The 19,730-nt window shown below is 32.6% G+C and overlaps 1 protein-coding gene across 2 annotated transcripts; it reads left to right on the forward strand.

Moving 5' to 3' along the window:
* Positions 1 to 582: 582 nt before the first annotated feature.
* On the forward strand, positions 583 to 15,644 carry LOC127739299 (peroxidase-like protein). Of its 2 annotated transcripts, none has more exons than XM_052250967.1 (12): positions 583 to 780; positions 939 to 1,170; positions 4,240 to 4,433; positions 4,685 to 4,873; positions 5,682 to 5,730; positions 6,599 to 6,699; positions 8,468 to 8,569; positions 8,981 to 9,067; positions 9,377 to 10,091; positions 11,952 to 12,121; positions 12,772 to 12,874; positions 15,498 to 15,644. In XM_052250967.1, the coding sequence occupies exons 1-12, from the start codon at positions 585 to 587 to the stop codon at positions 15,571 to 15,573; spliced, it is 2,214 nt and encodes a 737-aa protein (XP_052106927.1). In that variant the 5' UTR covers positions 583 to 584; the 3' UTR covers positions 15,574 to 15,644. The 2 variants fall into 2 exon arrangements, with proteins under 2 accessions (XP_052106927.1, XP_052106928.1); XM_052250968.1 differs by having other exon boundaries at positions 978 to 1,170.
* The last annotated feature ends 4,086 nt before the right edge of the window (positions 15,645 to 19,730 follow it).

Below are 19,730 nucleotides of genomic sequence, written 5' to 3' on the forward strand. Positions count from 1 at the left end.
TTTTATTGAGGAACGTTACCCTGGTGAGAACTATGTAACATTTAAAGAATGCGGCCCTTTTGAAATTTCCGCCATTCATAAAAAAGAATGAGTAGTCAAATATAACGTCATGACTGACTAAACACTTTGGAGTATGTTTTATATGTTTTTAAAAGAATTGGTTTGAATACTATTTTCTTTAAATAATACATAATTGTGAAATTTGGACTGATTGACAGAAATCTTGAAAATGGCCGCCATATTGAATTTTTAAGAGTGGGTCCATAGTTTAAATTGACTACCAAATATATATCCACAATTGTGCAAAGTTTCATGCTTTTATCATCAAACCCACATTTCTTCAAAAAATATGCACGAATCGACTGGATCATCATGTATTCTACTTGATGTAAAATCAAAAATGTTTGCTGATTGCCACGTTTCACCTCTGAACGAAAGGAATTGTGCAGTCCTCTGAATTATACGTTTGGCATGATTCGTCAAAAGTTTTTGTTCAAATCAAAATAGTCATCAAGTGTATTTTATGAGCATGTTGTGGTTACTATGATGAATAGCAAATTATTTACTTAAAAAAATTTAGATATATGATAATTTTACAGAAATTTAAAACCATTATTCGGAGACTAACAATGAATGGCCTCAGTTATGTTCTTCTATATATTCTTGTTCAGACGACAATATTCGTTCGCGCCCCAGGTCCAGGAGACATTGCAGCAGCAATCGCTGATGCTGTTACGGAAGTGAGTAATAGACGAAATGGTGGACCTGCACTAGCATCTGGTAATAAGTTTTTTGATAGATTAATATGTTGATGAATTAAGTGATAAAGAAATGATTTAAATCTTTAAAGCAATAATACAATAATGCATTTATTCATATTTAATGTCTATATCAAAAACTACATTTAACAATATTATGAAAATTAGCTTTCATTCCAGACATTACATTCTCATATTATTTTGGTGTTGGTCCTGCAGGAGGTGGTGCTGGCTATGGCGGTACTGTCGGTGGACCTGATGAAGATGCCGCATCAGGATCAGGATCCGTAGCACACAACCCAGTATCTATGTATGCTATGTTCAGCGGAAGAAGGGAAGCCCATGCGGCAGTTACAGCTTTTGGCTTCGCAGGAGATATATCAACTACTGCAAATGCTTACTATGCCATAAGGTTCTTATATGTTTGATTTAGATGTTTCAAACGTAATTGTTGACTGAATTTTCAATGGCCTTAATATTGAAAGCTAAAAGATAATTCTAGTAAAAAAATAAATCAAGTTTTCCATATTACATAATTTGTAAATACATAAGAACAAAATGCAAAATTTAAAGAGCACAACTTCGTATACGACGTCCAAATAATGTAATCAAATGTCTTCACGTTGAAGTATCAGGCTTAGCAGCATTTTATTCGTGGAAATATCATTCTTCTATATATGATAATATATGGGTGTTTCGTAAATGAGACAGCTATACATAACAAATAATCTTTAATAAAACATGTTTACTCTAAAACTTATTAACTGAAAAATTGCAAAATCGCTAGCAAATCCGAATAATACAATTTCAAACACATGTTATCATGGTTATACTACTACTTAAAGCAGTCAATTTTTAACTTCATGCAGCTAAAACTTGCATTATCATAAATAATTCGTATATCAAAACTAATCCAACACATCAGTAAAGAATTTAGAATTATTTGATGTGCAAGAAAACACAAGGATATCATTTATGGCATATTCGAATTATCTTCATTTTTATGAGTTGAAAAAAAACCTTTTCAAATGAACAGGGCTTTACCTCGAATTGAAGCACAACTAATAAAATTTTATGATATCCTCACGTTACTCCATTTCAGTTTTCAGTAATAACCTTCAAAGTTGCTTTCCAATTCCGCCTCCGCCGTGCGGCACCAAAATGTAGCAGGAACAATTCTGCTGGGGATTCGGGGATGCAAATCACAGATTATGCTAGATTACTGACTGACTGAAAATTAATGCCAAATGTAATGACGCTAAAGTAATAATCTAAAGTCAATGAAACACAAAGAGTGTAAACAATATATATAATTTAATTCCCAAATACAACTTTTATAATATCAACTTTCTAATTAATTGAAATGGAGCAATAGCAGAATTGGCGGTATTTGACAAATGCACCTACCTTAGTTTGGAACAGCTCGGCTTTCTTCAAGATGGACTGGTAGCCAGTCTTCAGACAATTTAATAAATTTCGTTTTTAAATACTATATATATATAAATCTCAAAGGTTCTAAATTTTGGTTATAAACAGTTTTAAACTTTTCAAAACAAGATTAAAATATCGCAAAGTGCTCTCGATTAATTAAATTGTATGATTTGGTGTTTCTTAATTTTGAAGAATGAATGTAAATCATGTTCTTAGGAAGGGATTATCCTAATATTTAGGCCTATTTACAGTTTAAAACAAAGAGTTTCTATAAATGAATTACAAATGCCACGAAACACACTTATTAGCTTGAAAGGATTTGTGATTGAAACTGACTAGAAAGTTTACTGGTGCAGTAAGATTGGTACTATTAATGATATTATGGGATTAAACTTTAGAATATTATTTTTTTAATTGCATTAACTTCAAACTTTCCAAAAAAATTATACAAGATCAAAGCGATGAAAAAAAAAAGAAAAAAGTTTTAAAACTAAATATAACCTACAATCTTATACGCTTAACAAAACTTATAAAACTGGATCCGCTGTTGGTAAGAACAGTAATTGCCAATATTCGTATAAACTTAAGAAACATTTAGTTTTAGTTGATAACTTCACATAATTAGGTAGTATTTGATGTAAAGAACTGGACTATAATACTGGCAGTGAAATACTATTTAGTTGTAACTTAAATCTTGAATTTATTGATTTGAACTGTAAATAAACAAAAAGAAAATTTTTCCTTAAAATATTACATGACTTACATTCATACTCACATATAGAAAACTTATACAGTTCCTACCATGTCATCGTACTGTAATATCATCTAACGTCTAAACCTAAATTATTTATTTTTAATTTCCAAAATTATATCAAAGTCCTTCCATCACTTAAACTAATCCATAAATGAAAAGCCTAAGTACATGAAGTGCTTGTCCTTTTATTTTCTATAAACGTAAATAGAGTGAGAGTTACGAGCTTATTCCATTTCCTTATTTTTGTTGTACATTTTTTTATTTAACTCTCCATATTCCACTGTTCGAAATCAAATTGGGGATGGTTGAGGTCATACAAAGTGGTTGAACACCGCTATATGGTCACGCCACTGTTTAATGTCGTGAGCCTCTTCAGTGGTACTCTTGTGTTTCTCTGGTGTATTGATGGCAGATTCATGATAGTCTCTGTTTAATGTATTCCCAACTCATTATGAATCTCGGGTGGATTAATAACATAAAATTTTTCTGCACCAGATGCGCATTTCGACAATCAATGACTCTTCAGTGATGTTCGAGGCCAAAATATTTGAAAATCCAAAGCTTATTAAAAAGATGAAGAATTAAGAGAGGTGTCCTAGCACTCCCTTTGTGTTAGGGTGGGAATTTTCCTTGTAAATAATACTGTTGTAAATATGTTAGTGACACATCTCCATTCATCCTGATAGGGAGTGTACACAAATTCCACTGTACCCTTGCAGCTCTCGAGGGGTGATCCGAATAACGGAGAAATCTACCAGTACAAACATACATTATTGCTTGACATGTTGTTTAGACACCTGTCTATTGTTGATGAATGTACTTTGACCTCTAGATATCTAGTCTTTGGTTTCTTGTGTCGTAATGATGCTACCTCATTGATGTATACCCCTAGTCTTCTTTAATGACACACAGTTTAACTTACCAGAGGGTATGTTTAATTTCAGACTTGCTTATTTTATAACAAAATAGTAAATAGACAAAGGAATGAAACAATGATAACCTTTACCGTTTGAATACAATATTTCTAATTTGAAAATCAAATCGAATATTTTATCTGAGAACCTAGTATTTCATATAAATATTCAGTAAACATAAGACATTTAAAATCCGCTTCATTCACATATCAGAATAACCGTAACAAAGATGTATGGTATGTGAAAAATGAGACAGCAATACAAAGATATAAAAAAAAAGAAACGTAGAGGTAACTAAAAGAATATTTACTCCTACACCAAACCTTAAACCCCTCATCCTATCTGTCTCCTTCTGTCGGATGTAAAATATATCAAATTACAGATCTGGAGGTGCTACCCCCGACACAACGGAATTCAGCAGACAGATGGCTCCATACTGTATAGATCGTCGCTCTGTGTGTAATCCTAACGACCGTTACCGTACAGCAGATGGCTCTTGCAACAACTTAAACAATCCATTATGGGGAGCCTCTATAACAAATCAAGCAAGATTTCTCTCCCCTACATACGGTGATCGTAAGTTAATTTTTTCAACAGAGTTGAAAAATTGAAGGATATAAAATAAGTATGCAACATTTCATCGATTGTATTTCAAAAATTTACCAGTAAGTAATGTATTGAATTTAGCTTTATATTCTTTTATTTATGTACAATGCTTACTTTTCTGAATGCAATACAATTTTTTGTTTTCAATGCAATTTGAAACATGTATACATGTAAATTGATATACATGTATAACACAGTTTTGACTTATCTTTTTATTGTAGCATATAACACTGGCTCTGTTCCACGTATACGTAGTGTGATTGGACCCCTCCTTCCTAGTCCACGTGACGTATCTAACGCTGTCCTGAATGGTGGTGTATCTCCTCCTAGAAGTACAATTTTTAGTGTATCCTTAACTCATTTTGGACAATTTGTCGACCACGATATCATATCAACACCTACACTTATAGGTAAATTCTAATATTGTTTCTGTATAAACGACTAAAAAAAACGTATAATATTTAAGCAAAATTTGTTTTTGCTCTATAATATAATTGTTTTAGTATTAATGTGACCACATTACTCAAATAATTTACGTCTAGACATCCTGAATACTAGTAGATCATTTTTCGACAGCACTTCTACGTTAGGGTTTCAAATTTTCTTGGTTTTTTTTGGTGCAAATATAATGAAAATGAACACTGTCTGTACTTTAGTCGGTTGTTTGCAAATACGCTCTACACACAGGCAAATCAAACATGTATAAGACACATATATCTCACATATATATCCAAGGTCATAGTAAACGTATTTTTAGGTATCTTAATTCTTTGTGTAAATGAACTTAGGCTTTACTATTATTTTGTATTTTAAATCATCCTTTCGTACATTTTACGGACGCCATCACGAGTTGGTTGACTGTTATGGAATAACCGTTTCACAGATGATATCGGATATGGTCCTAATGTCGTAACTACAATACCCTTCCCTTTTCACGAATGTGACCTACCGAATTAGAATATTTACCGGATTTGTAACAACATAAGCAACACGACGGGTACCACATGTGGAGCAGGATCTTCTTACCCTTGCGGAGCACCTGAGATCACCCCCAGTTTTTGGTTGGGTTCGTGTTGCTTAGTCTTTACTTTTCTATGTTGTGTCATCTGTACTATCATCTGTCTGTTTGTCTTTTTATTTTTGGCCATGACGTTGTCAGTTTGTTTTCAATTTGTGAGTTTGACTTTCCTTCTGGTATTGTTCGTCCCTCTTTTGTAGATGGTGACGAAGAAATGATTTGCTGCAATGAAGATGTTCCGGTTGTCAGGTAATCTCATTGTAATGTGAATGCATGTAAACAAATATTTGGTTTGGATGAAATTCAAATAACAAGTACCTGAACGGCATTTTGCATTTATCTTAATTTTTCCGATCGTGTGTTAATCAAATTGAAACAACTGCAAATTTCCATTTCTTTAATTCAGTTACATACGACTACAACATGATTCGTGTTGTCAAGTGTACCTTGACCTATAGTGGTTTACTTTTATAAATTGTAACTTGGATGGAGAGCTGTCTCATTGGCACTCATACCACATCTTCTTATATCAATATATACTTTCCCCAGTTAGTGTATGAACATACTTATTGGGATTGAACAACTTTCTTAAAACAAGGAACGATTTGCAAAAGTATCTTGATCATAGTAGAACGACATTTCTCTCATCCAACCTGACATCATTCAGTTCCAACTTGGAAGTTTCGAGTTTTTCTATCGCACTAATATACCTAAAAGCTATGATTGAACATTTCAGGTATATTAGATTACATTTTACCATTTAATAACATTATGTTAACCATGTCAAATTAACCAAAGTGGTAAAAACACAACAATATATACACAATTATTCTAGGGGTAATTGATAAAAGAAAACCTATGTTTTAATTTGAGATTAACATGGTAAACTTAAATGTTTTGTGTAGAAATGTTTTTACAACATTTAAATAGTTTGCTATTTCTCTCATGAACCATGTAAATATTCGAGTTTTTTTTTTTTAATATTTTGAGAGTTTGCGACAATTCTGTCAGCATATATCTCGTGTACAAGGAATAAGAAAAAAGTAGACACATTGTTTAAAAAAAAAAAGACAGCTGCGTATTCACATATTTGTTTTTTTTTGTCTTTGTTTTGTAGACCAGAGTGTTTTCCCTTTAGAACTCCGCCCGGTGATTTCCAGACTACTTGTATGCATTTTGTAAGATCGGACTTTGGTGTTACCCCAGGATGTCCACCAGGTAAGGATTTTTCAAATTCAAAGTTTTGTTGATAAAGTATAAACAAAATAAACCATTTTGACTATTTGACGAAAGAAATCATAGGTTATACTTAGCAATCGTACAAACATATACGTATTTCTGAAAACTTATCGGAACCACCTCGTTGGACTTGTGGAAGTGTGCTCGCCTCGGGTGCGGGAGACATGTCTTTCGTCGGGATATTACCCTATGAATAAGCCGTTAAAATCTGCATGTGGGTTTAGTACTTCTTCTTCTTCTTTTTCTTCTTCTTCTTCTTCTTCTTTTTCTTCTTCTTCTTCTTCTTCTTCTTCTTCTTCTTCTTCTTCTTCTTCTTCTTCTTCTTCTTCTTCTTCTTCTTCTTCTTCTTCTTCTTCTTCTTCTACGTAGAAGAATGGTGATCCTTCTTAGTATGTATTTTCTGGATAAATCCGTTTCAAGTACAACAAGGAACTATCCAGTCTAAGGATAAACAGCAAACGTAACTCTAGCAATTTAAGATACACAGACCCTCTACTTGTTTACTAATCCGTGATGGCGACCATCCAACTTGTGAAGAAATCTAAATTAAAGTGAGTCTTTCTGAGAAATTTGCGGCTTTTTTGTAAAACATCAATGGAATGACGTCATTAAAACATGCACTAGAACAGAAGAATAGATCTTTCAAATTTTAACAAACAAGCCATTTTTAAATAAGTTATATGTTGTCAAATTAAACCCCTTTGATTGCACTTTGCCAAAAATATTGCAAATTACTTCTGCTGGCCGTTTAAATATGGTTTTTATATGGTACCCACAATTTGTAAACATTTGGGAAAAAAATAGAAAATTAAATTACTAGGCGTGTTACAGCAGTAAAAGTGAATCATCTTATACTTAAAGTTCAGGCAGTTAATAATGATTGGTAAACTCGTTCTTACAAACATTGTTATTGTCGCCTGTCCTTTTTCTGCAACGCCTTTATAACTGTAGACTGCATTTCGATGAAACATTCAGAGATTTTTTTTTTTTCTTTCCTAATAGCATTATCTATCTCCAATCATATCTGTAGCCAAAAGGATTTTTATTGGTTTCAAATAGCAAAATATAGTTTTTTTGTTATTCGATTGAATCATATCGGTACATGTAACTGTTCATTTTGAATTGCATGTTTTACATTCTACTCTTCATGGAACTTTTATTGCTCACAATTCTCTCTGAGTTGTTCTCATCTCGTACAGTAACTTGTAATTGGTTTCAGCTTAATTGCTTGTTCTTTGGTGGATAGTTGACACATCATACCACATCTTATTCTCATATATCGAGAAAAGATGTATTAGGTGTATTTATATTATCACCCTTAACTTGTGATAAGATATGAATAAATCGTTTGAAAAAAATTCTAATTTAATATGTTTTCATTTATTAATTAATGTGATTATTCGCCTCTTCGTTGTCTTTTCCGTACGGATTGTGTGGGTATATCTACAATTGGGGGCTAGGTTTCTTTATTGTACTTTCTCCAAAATTGAACGAATTCTAAAATAACATGTTCTGCATGGTATCAATTTAGTTGTGCAACTCTTACTTCGAGTCTTGAATCACCGATGAACAGCTATTCTTTTCCATAGCCCAAAATAGATTTAGCAAATCCGCAAAAAGTCTTCGATTTTAGGTTTTGCTTCCAGATTTTTGTGTAATTAAAACAGAATTGTGAAAATGTATCGATTAACATATGATAAGGAAAAACGCTAACTATATATAATAAACTATTTACATTTTTCATTAGAATCTAGAAATCAAATTAATCAGAGGACATCTTTTCTTGATCTGTCTGTGGCGTATGGAAACACACTCGATGGACAAAATGACTTACGAGAATTGGGAACAGGTATTTACACAAAGTAATTTTGTATTTACTTCGACACTTTATAGCAAGAAAAATGTCAACTTCAAAATAAACCAAAACAGTTAGGAAGGAGATACTTCATGTAGTCCCTACTTTAACCAGTAAAATGATTCCTCCGTTCTTAGTCTTCGCAGTTACTGTAAAGTGTATGCATTGTGACAAAAAAAAAGATGACTTGTTCTTGAGCTTTCTACAACTTCTAAAATGAGCGACTGTGATTTGATCGAGAGGAAACTGAAGTAAAAGTGAATTAGTGTAATTTTACCCATTTCCAGTTATAAAAGTTTCAGCATTCTAAATTATGTCTGAACTATTTTTTGAAAAGATAATATTATTACATTTTATGTTTGAATTATTGTTTCATCACTATGCTTTTTAATATTGATTTTATAGGCAGACTCCAAGAAGGCATAAACAGACTTCTGCCTACTGGTCCCCCAGGATCTGAATGTTTAGCAGGGGAAGAGTGTTTCAAATCTGGTACGCAATGACTGTAGTTTTTACTTCTTTTCCTCTGGTATTCATTTTCCAATAGTAAGCAAGTTATTGAACCGCTAAATAATTTAATTAGATATAATCGTCTGAATAGAAGTGTATTACATTTGAGTTTTCGTCATTCCTTGTCGAGCCATTTTCAGACGTATGAAATTCGAATTTCGAATACACGAAGAGTAAAATGTAAAATCAGCCTTGCTACTATTAAGTTGTCTTCTAGTCTTCTGTATTTACACGAACGAAAAATAGTCATTTTACTTTGTGAATAGAAACAGAGGAATATTTCTTTTCTAGGGGATAATAGACCAGCAGAAGTTCCAATACTGACAGTCGTGCATATTGCATTTCTGCGTGAGCATAACAATATTGTTGAAACGTTGAGAGCACTGGGGTGGAATGATGGAGAAGAATTGTATCAAGAAGCCAAGAAAATTCTCACAGGAATTTATCAGCACATTATTTACACTGAATATCTTCCTGCAGTACTTGGAGAAGAAGGTATGAACATGTTTGGGCTACGAAGTAATCGATTTGGGTTTAATACATTGTATGATCCTTCTGCAAATCCATCTACAAGAAATGCATTTGGAGCCGCAGCATACCGATTTGGCCATTCTCTTGTTGGTTCTTTTGTTGAATCGTTTAACCAAGACTTCACACCACGTGACAAGGAACCTATGGAAGACCATTTCTTCAGTACTCGTTTAATAAGAAACTTTACTACCTTTGGTCCTGATGCAATAGCCAGATGGATGACAACACAGTTCAAGAGCAGAGCAGATCGTTTTCTGACTCCTGCAATAAGGAACAGACTATTTGAAACAATGCCAGGAAACGGCTTTGACCTTGGTTCACTTAACATTCAGCGTGGTAGAGACCATGGCATTCCATCATATAACAGATGGCGACAGTTTTGTGGATTACAGCCTGCTTTACATTTTGGATCAGGACACTTAGGTTTAACCAATCATTGTGTTTCTGCTGCTAGAGCATTACAATCCGTCTACAGGTGAATTATTTGGATTGTGCAGTTTCTCTAAGGTAGTATTGGGAGTATGAACCAAATTAATAGATTTAAAAACCTTACCGAATGGTGAGTGTGCTTCAAATCTCTTTTAAAGCCTAAAATTTGAAATATTGCGAAATTTGATTCATAGGTGAATGCAAATTCATATATTCTAAGGTTTTAAGATCACAAACATCTGATTTTGATTCAAAAATGACAAATCTAGCAAACTGATTTAGCATTACAAAATATACAGGTGTAACATTCAATTCCGAAGGAGAATGTGTGTAATCTCTGAATAAAACGGAACCACTCCTTTAAATCGACCATAGAGTCTTTAAACCGTGAAAAGTTAGAGAAGCGCTAATATACGTAGCTAACTATAGCACTAAAAAGTATTAGTAATGTCTTACAATTATATGCATATCAACATGACCAAAGAAATACATTGAAGAATTGAATGCTTCTTTTCATTATTTTATGTTAAAATATTTACCAAAGTACATTTTGCATGAACCGCGGAAGCGCTTCATATTAAAAATGTGCACACGATAAACGCTTGCTTTTACAATCCTATAAAATTATAAACAGGAGCATTCAATTCTTATAATTACATGTCTATGCTACAATCATGAAATTAAGAGTTATATCAAGCTTTTCGTTTTTTTTTTGTTTTTTTTTTTCAATACATAATTTTAACATTGTTGCAGTTGACACCTGTATTTATACCTCTTGTATTTCATAAGGACACATAATATTATATTGGAGTGCCTCAAGATTGTTGTCAGCCAACCAAAACTACGGATTCTAATATGAAACATACATGTATTGTAATTATAAAGCAATATTTTTTCATTAAATTTCAAATAAACTGTCTGTTTATAAGAAGTATTAATGTAACCCTGTCCGTTGACACAAAGATACAGGACTTTAATTGTCAGATTTGAATAATTTTGTTCAAATGTTATACCATAACTCGAGTTTGCTGGTTTGATTTTCTTGAAACCTTACATAATTGTTGGAATTTAGTGTACATAACGCGTTGTTCGATTATCAAAAGCATTCTGATATGTCATTTCAGAGGTATGGGACTTTGACCATCAGATAAATAAAGGCACTCTTTAAATGCCATGCACTAGCTAGTTGCTTTAGTATGCTTTGACCAAATTACTACAAAGTTAGTACTGTTCTTGGGATTGGTGAATGTAGACTCGTTTATGACTTTGATAATTTTCTGGTTTGTCGGATTTTTCAGTCATATTTGACACAAGGGTATCCTATTTAACGTCATTGTCTTCCTTGGGAAAAAGTTAAATAACAAAAATACCGAACTCCAAGGAAAATTCAAAACGGTAAGTTCCTTATCAAATGGCAAAATTTGGGAAGCATTTATGTCATACCAAGTCGTTTAAAATGTCCTGTGCAGATTTCTGACCAACAAGTGGCCTGTGTTGTAATCGAATTGATATGGCAATATCATGACTCCTTGTATTTCTGATCTACCAAGGAGTCCATACACATGCATGTTAATAGTTCATATGTACGTGTATACTATTGATATTGTGGCAACCACATTAATTCCATCCCATCTAATGTTCGTTATTCTCAGTTTTCTTTTCTTTTAACCTCTAAGCAGGACATTAAAGTCAGAAAAGATACAAAGACAATGAATAAGAAGATTGAACTTCTATATTCCGTTTTATCGTTTATTTGATATGTAGTTATTAGGAAATACATTTTCAGGTGAAACAGTATTTGAAGTTTGCATTCCTGACAAAGATCAATGTTACACTGCAACGATATACATATATTAGTGTGACAATATTATTAATCGTAATCGAAATCACGTTTCATTCCATTTAGCCACCCTGATGATATTGATTTATTTGCTGGTGGACTGTCAGAGACAATAGTAGCAGGTGCCTTGGTGGGACCAACATTCAGATGTATAATTGGACTTCAGTTCATGTTTTTTAAGATTGGTGACCGTTTCTTTTATGAGAACGATTTCGCTACCACTGGTTTTACTGCTGGTTAGTATATATGTTGTATAAATCACAATGTATGTCTTGTCATTATTTGTTAATACAATGTAACCTTTAAACTAATATTACAATAGCATATCAGCCAAAAACAGCTGAAGATGACCATTTATTTCTCCTATAGGAATGATGTCTCTTTTCATTATTCATTTTTTATTACAATACTATGTCGAAATTACATGAACATTATATGGGCCATTTGGTTTTTTAACAATAAAATATGTTTTAAACAAATAAATAACTTTTTGGAAAGTTGACGGAAAATTTAACTGTTTTATTTCTCAATTAAATTGTTGTTCATTACCCTGTAATGAAACAAGTGGTGAAAAAATTAGAACTTAAATAAACGTTTAATCCTTATATAAAAATTGTTTTTGATTCACATTTGAATAGTAAAATGTCAGTAAAATTTGATAACTTTTTCTACTATCATTTCAACAAAACCGTCCATATATTTTCTTCACAATCGATAATTCCATTTTTTTAACGGAAATGAATGCATTAATTTGTCTATAAAGGAAATTACCAAGTGTAAACAGTTAAAATTTACGTCAACTGTTATTCGTCACGTGCAAGAATCACATGAGGACAAAACGAGGTATACACAAACTTTAAAAACATGTTTTTTGCATTTTTTTCAGCTCAATTGCAACAGATCAAAAGACAGTCATTGTCAGCACTTTATTGTAGGACTCTGGATGTGAATTTAATGCCTGCAAATTCTTTTGTGTCTCTGTTGACTGGGTAATTTAGATTGTATTTATACATTCTACAATGTATAATGAACTGAAAACTTCAGAAAATTGTTGAGTCCTGTTATGGCATTTATAAAGATAATATTAGTCTAAAGGTTTCAAGATTGATGGAACAGTCGAATTTCAAGCAAAAATGAACAGGTACTCGAACAAACATATAAAACAGAAAAAATAATAGAATAAACACATTTTTGGTGCACATGGAAATTATTTCAGAACCTTTCCATCCTTGTTGCAAGACATTAATTCTCCTAAATTGTCTTCAGAAATGTGATACAGGAATATCCTGATTTTCTATCACATTTCAAATACTATTTATCTATAACAAGATATTGGACGATCCTGCTATAACAAATATCAACCTTGAATACACAAAGTCAAGTATAACAATTTGTTCGCTATGGAAACCCGTATGTATAAATAAATTCGACGTTCGAACCTTGTTTTGTAGGACACCTAACTAATTTGATTTTAAATCCAATCTGAATTTCATAAGCAGAAAATAACCCTTAAAAGTTTGCTCCCTTTTCTTCATTAACCTTCACCTTCAACCCCAAACTACTTCAATGCGAGAGGAACTTATGACCAAAAGGAACGTTCAACCCCAAACTACTTCAATGCGAGAGGAACTTATGACCATAAGGAACGTTCAACCCGAAACTACTTCAATGTGAGAGAAACTGATGACCATAAGAATAACAAAATCACTCTTATGCAACTTTGCCTCAGTGAGTCTTTATAAGTTTCAGCTTTTTCAACGGCGAATTTAAGATAGTTATTCAATAAATCATATCATTACCGAAGAATTACCTCTTGAGCCGTTAAAATCCTTGGGGTCTAGCAGTCCACCAACAGTGGTATCGACCCATTTCTAAAATATGAAAACAAGGCCTTATAAATTTGGTGTATCCGAAGCGCTTTCCTGGATTTACCTTCATCAGGAACGCTCAAATGATTGTAACTGAAAGTTGGAACCTTAGTTTCTTAATAATTTCCAATTTTATCAACGGTTAATTAAGGAAGATATGTTATAAATCATGTAAGTATTGAAGCACAGGCTACTGTGTAATGTATACCCTCGTTGACTAACTGTTCAACAGCGTTTTCGACCTAGTTTTTGAGAACGAAAATAATAATTTAACAATTCAACAATTTGGTGCATCCGAAAAGCTTTTACTTCATCAACTATTAAGGGTCACACCAAAATATATTGTGAAACAAGCAAACACAAACGACCAAGATATGAACTCATTTCAGGAGACAGTTTTTATTAAGTCTGATCAAGTCAAAAAGGCCTAATTCGACTAAACAGCAACGTGGCTATCAGTCATGTTTGGTCAAACGGCTATAACATTAAACATTTGCTATTCAACTGGATCTTTCTTCAAAATTGAAGACTCAAGTGTTTAAGACCTTACTTGTTCATATAAAATATACATTTATGTAAACCAAACAGTTCTGAAATGAAAATTAAATGTATAACAATACAATGGTAAATATATTATGAATTGAGGAAATATATAAACTTCATACATGATTAATCTTATAAGATTTCACACAAAAAACATTATTACACCTACCAGTAAAAGGTCAGTGTAATGTAAATCACCGAAACGCTTTCGAATTGTCCCATCCTTGATTCACATTTAATTAGTTTTGCCATAGCACTGTACATTTAGTATGAGATGTGCATCTGACTGTTCAAACATCTGCAGTAAAGATTCCCCTTTTCTCTGAAAAATATACTCAAGTGTAGGAATTCTCTTTCATCATACTTGCAATACAAAAAAAATCAAAAGGAAGACGCGAGACAAGAGGGTACATGGTACAAAAATGTCTAATGCAGAGATATTCAGAAACATAACAAGTGTCAGTATTATAGATATGTTTTCCTTTTTCTCAACTTAAATTTAACTACTTTTTTAACAACAGACCCAGTGACAAAAATTTCTTATGCTCTCATATTTTTAGTAGTGCGTATTAATACTCGAAACATCTGTTTCTATATGTTCTGCTTCACTTTTCCGTTAGATATGTATGTTCATCGACATTGTTACGCGATCTGTACTGTGTCTGTATTATATGTATATCAAGTAAATGAAAATGTAGATTTATCGAATAATGTTACATGCTTTTGCCCGGTATTGTCTTAAAAATAAGCGATATAACACCACAAATGTTAGCTTCAATTCAAAGAAGAACCAATATCTAATAAGAACCGGTAATATGAGCCATATTAACCTTACTGAGAGGTGTGAGTTTGTCCAGTCATAAAGGCGTCAATATGACTTTAAATGAAGAACAGCAGTAAGTTCGCGCTATTCATTTAAATTAGGATTTGTCGATTGTGTAGAGGAACTTTGAGTCAAGAATCAATACATCGTGTTATGCATTTCATGCTATAAGCCGGATCAAGCCAACTAGTCTAGTATGTATTCGACCATATCCGGTTCAAAATACACTGCCGTCGGAAAATTTATCGTCATAAGTGTTTGACCTACAATCACGTTCTCGGTAGAGACTTATTACCTAATTTTATGAAACAATTTTTGTTTTGATGTTTTATTAGAAATCATAATTTCATTAAATATAATTTGTTATGTTTTCTTTAGAGCTCCACGTTTACCTTGTCAAGATTTTCCTAGACTGGATTTAAGACCATGGAGTAGAATAAACTCTTCCGGTTAACAAAGAGGGATGGGTAAAAGAAACAGAAGCTGAAAGAATAAAAAATTATATTAAAGGTTGTCAAAGTATAACTTGCTTGTTTTCATTTTATTTTGCATTATAATAGAGGAAAAACAACTGAACAAATAAACAGAAAATCAAGAATCCAGCAACACAAACCCAATCAAAAGACCGGGACGGAAATTATCTACTCTGGAAGTGTTAATGGACTTCCTGTGGAACAAGAAAATATTACTGAATAAAAAAATGTACATTGAGTAGCAAAAAATATAATACCTATACTATATGATGTTTACATCAAGTAATATGTATAACTGTGACATATGTATTAATAATACATAAAAAGATAATTCGAGTTACTAAAACATTAAACAGTACAACAGCCACTCAGAACACCAACTAAAGACACCATTGGGAAAATACAATCAACAAATATGTTTCAGATAGCATGAACTGGTACAGACACTTATGTGTTAGGATTAAACCAGTTGTATGTTCACAATCCTCCCCTTTTGCAAATACAAATAATAAAATCGTAAAATTAAAACGTAATTAGCATACGCACATTTCAGTTTTTAACATTTACTTGAACAAGTACGGCTTTATTGCGCAAAACACATACCGTACAATAAGCATTAAAAGGATTCCACGTGACAAAATAAAACAATTCAGACAAGAAAACCCTAAATCTGACTTATAATAAATGAATCAACGAAAAATAAGTATGACAGACAGTGACAAATATCAAACTTTGAATTACAGGGTCCTGACGTTGGATATAAGCATAGAGTGGCGGGGTTAAATATGTTTATGAGAGTTCAACGCCCCCTGAACTAGGACAGAGGTGTATCAGTTCAACTTATGGACAAAACGATTGAAAATAGTTTTAAAGGCTTTTCTCTTATATCTGCACGACAAATAAAAACTAAAAGCAGGAAAAAAAAACTAAAATTAAGAGTACTCGCAGTTACTGAAAGCTAGTTTTAAACCAATTACGATTAATAAATAAACCAAGATTTCCCATACTAGAATATTACTCAGCACATGTCCAACATACTAAACTTACAGACGTCATTAAACAGTATGAGAAAAGATTGACTATAGCAATAGACTTTAGTATTGTTTTAATTTATTAATAACAAAATCAATATGTATGTACCGATAAAGACTAAATTTAAAGGTCTTACAATACTGTTTCAATTTGCCAACCTGTGGGTGTATTCAAATGGTGTATCGTATCTACATTTAAAGGCTATATAAATAAAGGCAACAGTAGTACACCGCTGTTCAAAAGTCATAAATCGATTAAGAGAAAACAAATCCGGGTTACAAACTAAAACCGAGAGAAACACATCAACTATAAGAGGGAAACAACGGAACAACAGAAACACTCAACTGCAACAAAAATAAACGCCAACATACATAGAAACGGACTATTTGATAACAACTGCCATATTCCTGACTTGGTACAGGACATTTTAAGCAAAAAATGGTGGGTTGAACCTGGTTTTATGGCTAGCCAAACCTCCCGCTTATATGGCAATGTTAAAAAATACCGCTAAAATGACAACACTACGTGACAAGAATACAGTACAAACAAACACAAGAACACTCAGCACAGAAAAATACATAAATATATAATATAATAGTACATTAAAACCACATGTAAAATACAGAATAACAACGGACATCTCCCATAAATTAACGCTGCATAGGACACCACAAACTGCGCGTCACAAGAATGGATCAACGCCACAAAAAGTGACGTATTTTTGTGACGTATATATTAATCTTGAAATTCATACAATTATATGGAACGAAATCCAAAAATTCACAGTTATTTTAACAATACTAGTCCAAGTTATTATCATGATTATGACGGTCTTGAAAGGCTATTTTAAATTAATGCTGTGACGACGTCATAATTATTTGGACTAACACAATATTTTATCCATGGAAAATGGAAATTAACTCGACTATACTGACAAATAAGACGTATGTGAAATGTACCGAGAATACAGAATTCAAACCACAAACGATAAGACATAACACAATATAAGCCGTACTTACAAAAGAAACATCATAACTAAATACATGAATGTTGGATTATAAATACGAGACACGTCGTATAGCAATGCGAATTCACACTCATCTCCGTAAATAAGGATGTAATATCCCGTTTCTACAGGTACAAACAAACTTCTAAACCAAATGTTTGTATCTATGAAAGAATTAAGTAAATGTTTTAAGTAATTTTGTGTAACGAATTCATTAACTTTATGAATTACCAGTTAAACCTAGACTACGTTCATTCAAAATCAAAAACGTCACTTCAGACACGGGCAAAGCGAACGAGTTGGTTAATATACTCAAGGTAAGAAGGGGCGAACGACAAATCACAATCGAAAAAGGAAAATTAACAACAGGAAACAAAAAATATCTTGTAAATTTGTATACGGATTTCGTTTGTAAAAATGAACTACATTTATTTTTTCTTTGAATATTACTGTAAGATATATTTTGTCGACATTTGTTTATGCCTTAATTCTTTGTATCCATGTAATTGACAACGAAGTTGTAATATCTTGTTTGTGTAGAGATGTATTTTGTCTAAATTAAAGGACATTCGACGTTTAGTGCATACCTCTGTGTCAATGATAAATGACAGGTATTTATAAACTTGAGAATGGTAAAAGTAACGTTACCATATTCGAACTTGATCTGTGTTTGGTAGATGTTAGCATTGTGTATAAATTTGGTTGTGGCAAGGTTAAGTCAGAGTGCGGAAACTGCAAATTTGCCAATTTTCCCATTTATAAAAGGACTTAACTCGAGAACGGCAAAAGTGACGCTACCCATATTTAAACTTGATCTGTGTTTGGTGGTAATAAGTAGTGTGTATAAATTTCATAACATTTGGTTGAGAGAAAGTAAAGTTAGAGAACGGAAACTAACTTTGGGGTATATGGACGGACAGATGTGCAGATTGACAAAGGTAAACTTAATGCCCCCTCCACCGCGGCTGGGAAATAAGTACATTAAAATTTGACTAGTGACCCATGATATTCAAGTTATCCAAATAAAGTGGTCATATATGTTCTTAATCCTTGCCATGTGAATTTTCCCCTATTTCGTGTCTATCTGTATTAAATTATTAATTTTGGCACCCAAAATGAGTGTTTACTACCAATGTGTGGTGTACCATCCATTTTTGTGTACTGTCGTCCTGAACGTGCATTAAATATTTGCCGCTAGACGTTAAACACAATCAATCAATCAATATCTGTATACCTTAAAATCCTTAGGTGATGTAAGACATTACTCATTGAATTAGATAATTTTGATATCGGAAATAAGTTTTTTTACTTCATCTAAACTTAATATTTAAATTTGAAATCACTGGTGCATGCAAATGGGTACAGGTCTTATATACTACATTATGTATCACCACGGCATGTAAGAGTAAACACTGTAATCGAATTGATACAGTTTTGATTCGAATTGTGTAGTTTTTGCTATGCTTGTAGACATGTTTATAAGCTTATTATTGGTCATCATATGGTGAAAAAAGTTTTAAAAGATAAAACTTTACAAGAAATGAGCTGCAATTGACAGGAAGCTAAGTGTTCTGTATTTTGAAGGCAACCATTGTTGAAATTAAGAAGGGGTAGGTAATTCCCTTTTGTCATCAGTAACAAAATAGCAAAATTTGAAAAGCATTGGCTATACTGTTCTTATGTAATTGCACAGAAACTACATAAGATGCCATTTTCCAATCTATCTAGAACCATAACTACTCAATGGCAAAAATAAAAAAAATCAATAAATGTATTGACCTCCATTTCTTCATCAGTAACAACATATTAAAATTTGAAAAGAATTAGTTGCAGGGCTCATAAGTTAATGCACAGAAACTGTTGGCAGCTTCCTGAGCGCCCTCCGTACTTCACTATATTAGTAACCAGATTTTTCATTCGAAAAAATTCGTAAGGGTTCCGCGGAACCCAGTGTCTCGCCTACTTTTTGCTGTTAATCACAGGCTCAGCAAAAATGAGGAAAAAAATTAATAAAAATATTCCTCTCTATACTATCTTTTGATTGTAAGTAGCTTCTGTCCAAGTTTGGTAAAAATCCAGGATAGTTTATGAATCTAATAA

The sequence above is a fragment of the Mytilus californianus genome, unplaced genomic scaffold (assembly GCF_021869535.1).
Source record: "Mytilus californianus isolate M0D057914Y unplaced genomic scaffold, xbMytCali1.0.p SCAF_4, whole genome shotgun sequence".
Taxonomy (NCBI): Eukaryota; Metazoa; Mollusca; class Bivalvia; order Mytilida; family Mytilidae; genus Mytilus; species Mytilus californianus.